The sequence below is a fragment of the Suricata suricatta genome, chromosome X (genome assembly GCF_006229205.1).
Source record: "Suricata suricatta isolate VVHF042 chromosome X, meerkat_22Aug2017_6uvM2_HiC, whole genome shotgun sequence".
Taxonomy (NCBI): Eukaryota; Metazoa; Chordata; class Mammalia; order Carnivora; family Herpestidae; genus Suricata; species Suricata suricatta.
The window spans coordinates 62,597,173-62,606,873 of NC_043717.1; the positions used below are offsets into that span (position 1 = coordinate 62,597,173).

At 39.8% G+C, this 9,701-nt stretch overlaps 1 protein-coding gene across 1 annotated transcript in view; it reads left to right on the plus strand.

Moving 5' to 3' along the window:
• DACH2 (dachshund family transcription factor 2) overlaps positions 1-9,466 on the plus strand; it is a gene marked incomplete at its 5' end in the record, with an annotated part of 657,629 nt that extends 648,163 nt beyond the window's left edge. The window contains 2 exons of the mRNA XM_029929669.1: positions 8,774-8,920; positions 9,390-9,466. Of these exons, the coding sequence (XP_029785529.1) occupies positions 8,774-8,920; positions 9,390-9,466 (224 nt within the window). The remainder of the gene's footprint in view (positions 1-8,773; positions 8,921-9,389) is intronic.
• Positions 9,467-9,701: the final 235 nt, after the last annotated feature.

Genomic DNA, 9,701 nt, shown 5'->3' on the forward strand with positions numbered 1-9,701 from the left:
AGCAGGAAAACAGGAGAGACCTAATGAAGAACCAGGGGGAGCGGAGGAGGGAGAGAGAGTTGGGGAGAGAGAGGGATGCAAAACTTGAGAGACTATTGAATGCTGAGAATGAACTGAGGGTTGAAGGGGAAGGGGGACGGGGGAAAAGAGGTGGTTGTGATGGTGGAGGGCACTTAAGGGGAAGAGTACTGGGTGTTGTATGGAAAACAATTTGACAATAAAATATTATGGAAAAAAAAGAATTGTGGTATATATATATACAATGGAGTACTATATGGCAATGAGGAAGAATGAAATATGGCCATTTGTAGGAGAGTGGATGGACCTTGAGGGTATCATACTATGCGAAATAAGTCAGGCAGAGAAGGATAGATACCATATGTTTGCATTCATAGGTCTTACAGGAGAGACCTGGCAGGGGACCATGGGGAGAGGAAGGGGGAAAGAGAGCGGGGAAGAGTGAGGGACACAGATCAAAGGAGACTACTGAATACTGACGATGAACCATGGACTGAAAGGGGAGGGGGAGGAAGGTAGGGGGTGATGGTCATGGTGGGGGGCACTTGTGGGGAGAAGCACTGGGTGTTATATGGAAACCAATTTGACAATAAACTATTATAAAAAAAAAGAAGAAGAATGTAGCAGCCAGGGGGCACATGGGTGGCTAAATCAGTTGAGCGTCCAACTTTGGCTCAAGTCTGGATCTCACTGTCTGTGACTTCGAGTCTCGCATCAGGCTCTGTACTGACAGCTAGGAGGCTGGAGCCCGCTTCAATTCTGTGTCTCCCTTTCTGTCCCTCCACTGTTCATGCACTGTCTCTGTCTCTCTCTCAAAAGTAGATAAACATTAAAAAGATTTTTTTAAGGGAAGCAAACAGCATATATGTAATTGAAACAATGCAGGCTATAGTTCAGCCTTCTGAGTTAAAGATGAACATTTTTCTGCTTCTATCTCTCATTACTGTCAAATTGTTTATACTATATGTAATTACAAATTTCGAGGCAATCAACATACAGAATATTTTTGAGCTAATAATTTTACTGGAAGCAAAAGTTTATGTTTCAAGGACATTAAGCTATATGTTAATTTGAATAAAGCCAGATTTCTGGTTTAAATAATTGGTTAAATGCTCTCTATGAATGATGATAAGTTTAATTCAAATAGTAAAATATTTTTATATTCAACATCATTTAATAATCTTTCATCAAATATAACAGAAACCATACCTCCTCTGTGTCATTTTCTCAGGTTTTCCAATTTTGTTTTTACTTCAGACTTCTGAATTATTGTCTCACATAAACAGAATTTTACCTGGTAACTGATTCTCTTCAACTTTCTGAATGTCATTTGTGTTAAATAAAATGAACTGTGAAATGAATACAATTGAAACTTAAATTAGTGTCATAATGAGTTTAATAATATTTTTAATTATATGTGAGCACTTTTAACATTTCTTAAATGTCATAATATTTTAATTTTGTGTAAGGTTTCTTGAATGTTTTTCTACCACCACAATGTCAATATCTTAATTCTTTTGTGTGTGTGTGTGTGTGTGTGTGTGTGTGTGTGTGTGTTTCGAAAGTGGTTTCTTTGTGAGAATGCTTACTTAATATTTTATTGTCAAATTGGTTTCCATACAACACCCAGTACTCTTCCCCACAAGTACCCTCCTCCATCACCACCACCTCTTTCCCACCACACCCCCGTCCCCTTCAACCTGAGGTTCCTTTTCAGTATTCAATAGTCTCTCAATTTTTGCATTCCTCTCTCTCCCCAACTCTCTATCCCTCTTTCCCTCCCCCTCCATTAGGTTCTCCTGTTCTCCTTTTAGACGTATGAATGCAAACATATGGTATCTGTCCTTATCTGCCTGACTTATTTCGCTTAGCATGACACCCTCAAGGTCCATCCACATACCTACAAACGGCCAGATTTCATTCTTTCTCATTGCCATGTAATACTCCTTTGTATATATATACCACTCCTTCTTGTTCCACTCATCGGGTGATGGACATTTAGTTTCTTTCCATGTTTTGGCTATTGATGACTGTGCTGCTATGAATATTGCAGTACATGTGCTCCTATGCATCAGCACTTCTGTATCCCTTGGGGAAATCCCTAGAAGTGCTATTGCTGGGTCATAAGGGAGTTCTGAAAGCATTTTGAGGAACTTCCACACTGTTTTCCAGAGCGGCTGCACTAGTTTACATTCCCACCCACAGTGTAGGAAGGTGCCAGTCTCTCCACACCCTCGCCAGCATCTAGAATCTCTGGATTTGCTCATTGTAGCCACTCTGACTGGTGTGAGGTGGTATCTCAGTGTGGTTCTGATTTGTATTTCCCTGTTGATGAGTGATGTTGAGCATCGTTTCATGTGCCTGTAAGCCAACTGGATGTCCTCTTTGGAGAAGTGTCTGTTCATGCCTTCTGCCCATTTCTTCACTGCGTTATTTGTTTTTTGGGTGTGGAGTTTGGTGAGTTCCTGGTAGATTTTGGATACTAGCCCTTTATCTGATATGTCATTTGCAACTATATTTTCGCATTCCGTTGGTTGCCTATTATTTTTCTTAATTGTTTCCTTTGCAGTGCAAAAGCTTTCTATCTTGATGATTTCCCAAGTGTTCAGTTTTGCTTTCATTTCCCTTGGCTTTGGGGATGTGTCAAGTAGGAAATCGCTGAGGTTGAGGTCAAGGGAGTTGTTTCCTACTTCCTCCTCGAGGGTTTTGATGGTTTCCTGTCTCACATTCAGGTCCTTCAGCCATTTTGAGTTAATTTTTGTTTCTGGTGTAAGAAAGTGGTCTAGTTTCATTCTTCTGCATGTTGCTTACAGTTCTCCCAGCACCACCAGCTAAAGAGGCAGTTGTTTTTCCATTGGATACTCTTTCCTGCTTTGTCAAAAATTAATTGGCCTTAAATCTGTGGGCCCAGTTCTGGGTTCTCTATTTGTTTGTTTCTGTGCCAATACCATACTGTCTGGATGATGACAGCTTTGCAGTAGAGGCTAAAGTCTGGGATTGTGATGCTTCCTGTTTTGGTTTTCTTCTTCAATATTACTTTGGCTATTCGGGGTCTTTTGTGGTTCCATACGAATTTGAGAATAATTTGTTCTAGCTTTGAGAAGAATGTTGGTGCAATTTTGATGGGGATTGCATTGAATATGTAGATTGCATTGGGTAATAATGACATTTTCACAATGTTTATTCTTCCGATCCATGAGCATGAAATGTTTTTCCATTTCTTGGTGTCTTCTTCAATCTCTTTCATAAGTTTTCTATAGTTTTCATCATATAGGTATTTTACACTCTTGGTTAGATTTACTCCTAGATATTTTAAGGTTTTTCGTGCAACTGTGAATGGGATCAGTTTCTTGATTTCCTTTTCTGCTGCTTCGTTTTTGGTGTATAGGAATGCAACAGATTTCTGTACATTGATTTTTTACCCTGCAACTTTACTGAATTCATTGGTAAGTTCTAGAAGGCTTCTGGTGGAGTCGATTGGGTTTTCCATGGAGAGTATTATGTCATCTGCAAAAAGTGAATGTTTGACTTCTTCTTTGCCAATTCTGATCCCTTTTGTTTCCTTTTTTTGTCTGGTTGCTGATGCTAGGACTTCCAGCACTATGTTAAACAGCAGTGGTGAGAGTGGGCACCCCTGTCGTGTTCCTGATCTCAGGGGGAAAGCTCTCAGGTTTTGCCAATGAGGATGATATTAGCTGCGGGGTTTTCATAAACTGCTTTTATAATGTGTAGGAAAGTTCCTTGTATTCCGACTTTATCAAGGGTTTAATTAAGAAAGGGTGCTGTATTTTGGTAAATGCTTTTCCTGCATCTATTGACAGGATCATATGGCTTTTATCCTTTCTTTTGTAAATGTGATGGGCCACATTGATGGATTTGTGAATATTGAACCAGCCCTGTAACCAAGGAATGAATCCCACTTGATCATGGTGGATAATTCTTTTTATATGCTGTTGAATTCTATTAGCTGTACCTTGTTGCATATTTTTGCATCTGTATTCATTAAGGATATTGGTTTGTAGTTATCTTTTTTTGCTGGGTCCCTGTCTGGTTTGGGTATCGAGGTGATGCTGGCTTCGTAGAATGTGTTTGGAAGTTTTCCTTCTATTTCTATTTTTTCGAATAGTTTGAAAAAAATGGGTCTTAGCTCTGCTTTAAATGTCTGGTAGAATTCCCCTGGGAAGCCATCTGGCCCTGGGCTCTTATATATTGGGAGACTTTTGATAATGGATTTGATTTCCTCACTGCTTATCGGTCTCTTCATCCTTTGTATCTCTTCCCATTTGAATTTTGGCAGTGCATGTGTATTTAGGAATTTGTCCATTTCTTCTAAGTTGCCCAGGTTGTTGGCATATAATTTTTTATAGTAATCTGTAAAATTGATTGTATTTTTAAGGGATTGGTTGTAATAGATCGTTTTTCATTCATGATTTTTGTCTATCTGGGTGCTCTCTTTTCTTTCTAAGGAGCCTGGCTAGAGGTTTATCAATTTTGTTTATTTTTTTTAAAGAACCAACTCTTGGTTTCATTGATCTTCTCGCCTTTTTTTCTTTGGATCCTATATTGTTTATTTCTGTCCTATCTTTATTATTTCTTTTCTTCTACTGGGTTTGGGGTGTTCTTGCTACTTCCCTTATAGTTCCAGTAGTGCTCCATTAGACTTAAAATTTGCGCTTTTACTAGTTTGTTGAAATTGGCCTGGATTGCAATATACTTTCCTCTTAGGACTGCCTTTGCTGCCTCATGGTGTTTTTGGAATGTTGTATTTTCATTTTCATTTGTTTCCATATATTTTAAAATTTCTTCTCTAATTGTCTGAGTAGCCCAATAATTCTGTAGTATGGTAGTTTTTATCCTCCACATTTTTGGATGTTTTCCCGACATTTACCATGGTTAATATCAAGTTTCATAGCATTGTGATCTGAAAGTGTGCATGATATCATCTCTGTTCGTTTATACTAATGGAGGGTCGCTTTATGCCCCAGTATGTGATCTATTGTGGAGAATGTGCCATGTGCACTCGAGAAGAAGGTGAATTCCCTAACTTCAGGATGCAGAATTCTAAATATATCTATCAATTCCATCTGTTTCAATATGTCGTTCAGGTCCATTGCTTCTTCAGTGATTTTCTGTCTGGTTGATCTATCCATTGCTGTCAGTGGAGTATTAAAGTCCCATGCAATTAGCACATTCTTCTCAATAAGATTGTTTCTGTCTGTGATTAATTGTCTTATGTATTTGGGCGTTCCCGAATTTGGTGCATAGATGTTTATAATTGTTAGCTCTTCCTGATGGAGAGACCCTGTAATTATTCTATAATGTCCTGCTTCATCTCTTGTTACTGTCTTTACTTAAAAGTCCTGTTTGTCTGATGTAAGAATGGCTATTCTGCCTTTCTTTGGCTTCCAGTCACATGATAGATATTTCTCCATCCCTTTACTTCCATCCTGAAGGTATTATCCGGTCAAAAATGAGTCTCTTGTAGACAGCAAATAGATGGATTTTGTTTTTTTATCCATTCTGCTACCTTGTGTCTTTTGGTTGGAGCATTCAGTCCATTTACATTCAGTGTTATTATTGAGAAATGTGGGTTTAGAGTCATTGTGTTCTCCCTAGAGTTCATGTTTATAGTGGCGTCTCTGGTACTTTGTATTCTTTGCAGCATTTCCCTTATAGAGTCCCTCTTAGGATTTCCTGTAGGGCTGGTTTGGTGGTCATGAATTCTCTCAGTTTTTGTATATTTGGGAACACTTTTATTTCTCCTTCTATTTTGAATGACAGGCTTGCTGGATAAAGGATTCTTGGCTGCATGTTTTTTCTTTTCATCACATTGAAGATTTCCTGCCATTCCTTCCTGGCCTGCCAAGTTTCATCAGATAGGTCTGTAACCACTCTGGTAGGTTTCCCTTTGTACGTTAGGGCCCTTTTATCCCGAGCTGCTTTCAGAATTCTCTCTTTATCTGTATATTTTGCCAGTTTCACTATGATATGTTGTTCCAAAGGTCGGTTCAAATTAGGTCTTAAGGGGGTTCTTTGTGCCTCTTGAATTTGAATGTCTATTTCTTCCCCCAGATTTGGGAAATTCTCAGTTATAATTTGATCTAGTATCCCTTCAGAACCTTTCTCTCTGTCTTCCTCTTCAGGAATTTCTATGATACAATGTTGTTTCATTTGATCGTATAACTCAGGTCTGGAATTCTCCTTTCCTGCTCGTGGATCAATTTCTCTCTTTTTTTCAGGTTCCTCTTTTGCTATAACTATATCTTCTAATTTGCCTATTCTTCTCTCTGTCTTGTCAATCCTTGAGGTGGCTGCCTCCATTTTATTATTCACCTCACCTATAGCCTTTTTTTTTACTCATCACAACTATTTTCAAATTCATAGTCATTGTCTCAGTTGCTTCTTTGATTCTTTTTTCAACCCCAGCGATAATTTTTTGACAAGTTTTTTAGATTCTTGATCTGGTATGTTGTCTAGATTTGCCTTGAGCTGGTCTGTTGCTGTGACTATTTCCTGGAGGTTCTTTAGAGGAGAGTTCCCTCGTTTTGCCATTTTTGTTAATTTTCTTTCTCTTCTCAGCTTTAGAAAGCTCGTTGTGCACTGTGAACCTGTTAATATTGCTCTGTTAAAGGAGGCTTATTGACTGTCCAGGGCCTGTCGTTCCAGGAAATATTCTTCTAATAGTGTCTCTCAGTTTCTCTTGTTGTGCCTTTGAATATTTTATTTCCCTACTCAGTGAATTTTGGAACTCACCATCATGCCCATTTTGGCTTGTTTCTTGGGGTAGCCCTAAGAAGAAAAACAGACAGACAAACACAGAGGGAACAGAAGCACACAGACGCACAGACAAATCAAACAAACAGGAAAATTAAAAGGGAGAAAGTAAGGAATGATAATGGAGAGGAAGAGATTAAAAGAGGGGAAAAAGTAAAAGGGGTCAGAGACAATGAAGGACAATGGACTGTCTAAAAGTGTATGACCAGTTGAGGGGAGAGATAAGGATGAGATACAGGAGAATATATCTGGATTGCAGGAGAGAAAAAAAAAAGAGGGAGAAAGGAGAAAGAAAAATAAGGAGTAATTTTTTTTAATTTTAAGTAAAAAAGGTAATAATAATAATAAAAATGAGTGCAACAACATAAAAAAAGAAGAAAAAAGTAGCAGCCCCCCCTTGTGGATAGGCGTGGTTTGGTATAGTAGGTCTAGGGGGCTGCTCTCAGAGGCTCTGCCTTGGTTGCTGCAGAGAGTACAATGGCCACACGCCAAGCTCTGCTGGAACTAATACTGTAGGCCACTCTTAATTAGTCTGATCTCCTTGTGCTGCAGCTGAGCCAAGTTGTATTTTCCAGGCTCGCTTTGGTTCAGAGTCCTAGTCCATGCACCTTTATGCAACCACAGATGAGATATACTTGCTTTGGCAGCCGGCTTCTTAGGGGGAAGGATCAGTTTCTCTTGGCTCAGGCAGGGATTTGCGCTGCCCCTGTCTGAGGCGAGGTGTGCTGCCTGAGGTGAGGTGAGCAGCAGGGGGTGTAGTGCACGTCCTCATATACACTTCTGTGGACTCCCAGCCCCAAGTCGGGATAGTGATCGCCTAGGGGGAGGGAGCAGTTTCTCTTGGTGCCAGCTGGTATTCACGCTGTTGCTGCTGCTGCTGCTGCTGGAGGCACCAGGCGCTGCCAGAAATGAGCTGTGAGCTCCTGCAGCCGAAGATCGAGCCCAGATCTCCACCGCCACCAACTCTTTGCCAGGATCAAGTAGGGGTGAGGGTATTTTTTCCATGTTGGCACCCGGGATTCAGGATTCACACGGCAATTGTTGGAGGTGAGATGCACTGTGGAATGAGGTGCGTGCTCCCACTCCCAAGGCCGAGATCAAAGTGAGCGCCCCTGGGGCCACCAAGGCCGCCAGCTCCTCGCTGATGGCACAGTGCTGGAAGCTGTTCTTTCCCTTGTGCCACCCGGGTTCGGGATTTGGGCTACCAGCAGTTTTATATGGAGTGAGAGTTTCTCTCTCAGAGCACGGTTAAAAGTTCTTTATCTCTTCCTCCGAGACAGTACTATGAGCATGTTCAGTTTCTCTTTCTCTTCCCTTTGTCTCTCAGGGGCTCTGCGCACTTGCCACTTGTTGAGCTGGGGCTCCCACCTTCCCGGCCCATCTCAGCTGGCCCGTTTTCCAATCTCCCCAGTTTGCACTCACTCACTCAGGTATCTTTGAGGTTGTATTCTTTCTGGAATCTTTATTTTCTCCTTCCACTCTTGCAGATGAGAGCAATGTCCTTCTCAGTTTGATAGATGGGGCAGACAAAGTTTACAGAGCTCCCTTCCTCTCCGCCATCTTGGCTCCTCCCCCAATATCTTAATTCTTAAAAGCTGATTCTGAAAGACTGAAGGTTGGTATGCTTATAACCCTGATGTGAACCAATAGTTTCAGGATCTCAATAATTCTATCTAAAAAAATCAGATATTTAATACTATAATTAAATGCATGGAGTTAGTGAAAGTAGAAAATTATGTTCTACCATTAGTACCACTGCCATACAAATGTTTATATATTATGAAGCATACACACTGAAAAAATGAAAACAAAAAAAAGCGAATTGCATGACTGAACACTCTGGTTGAATCTATTGAGAATTGGAACCAAAAGAAGCTAATCATATTCATTTATATATCTATCTGTACCTATATCTGTGGTGTATAATCCATCAAAACTATTCACCGATGATTTGCAAACTATTTACCTTTTCATGTTTTAGCTACCATGCAAAAGCGTCTGAAGAAGGAGAAAAAAGCCAAGAGAAAACTGCAGGAAGCCTTGGAATTTGAATCCAAGCGTCGGGTACAAGTGGAGCACGCACTTAAGCAAGCCACTGCTAGTGACAGTGGCTTGAGGATGTTGAAAGGTAATGTCTGATTTGGACTTTCACCCTCAAGGTACACGAAGAAAAATCCAACTTAAGAGAGAGAGAGAGAGGAAGGAAGGAAATAAGGAAGGTATACAGAAAGAAAAGAAGAAAGAAAGAAGGAAAGGAAAGAAGGAAGAAAGGAAAGAAGGAAGGCAGGAAGGCAGGAAGGAAGGAAGGAAGGAAAGAAATATGGAAGGAGCTTTGTCCAAGAATCATTAAAAAGATCAATTTGAGGCCAAGTGCTTTGGGTTATTAATTAAATGTGTCAAAATAATCCCTATTCTGGGAGATACAAATAGCCTAGGAGTAACAGGAAATCCTACTGACTTTTGCAATAGAAGTAGTAATATTGATAACCTAACTGTACCTAAAATGTACGTGTTTTAGGTACATTCATATTAAAATATGCTAACGTTTGGTGTGCTCTATTTTAATGAATTATGGGATCCTGGTTTCTTTCATGTAGATTGCATCAGTGTTGATGGTTTAAGGAGGGCCTGTTTGAAAAAGAATGCTGTAAGTACATTCCTGGAGATTCTGTGAGAAAAGATGCTTATGTCATGAATTCTCTTAATTCCAAATTTTTATCACATTTTCAATTATGAAACCCCACATCATTTCATCTCATAGAATATTCAGCTTCTTCTTTCATAGCACATTGATAGCTTGTATGTTTTACTGACATGTACAGTACACAGATATATATTAACTGATAGGTGTTTGTAACAAGTATAAGCCTAAGAATTTTATGCACACATCTATACATACCCTATTCACA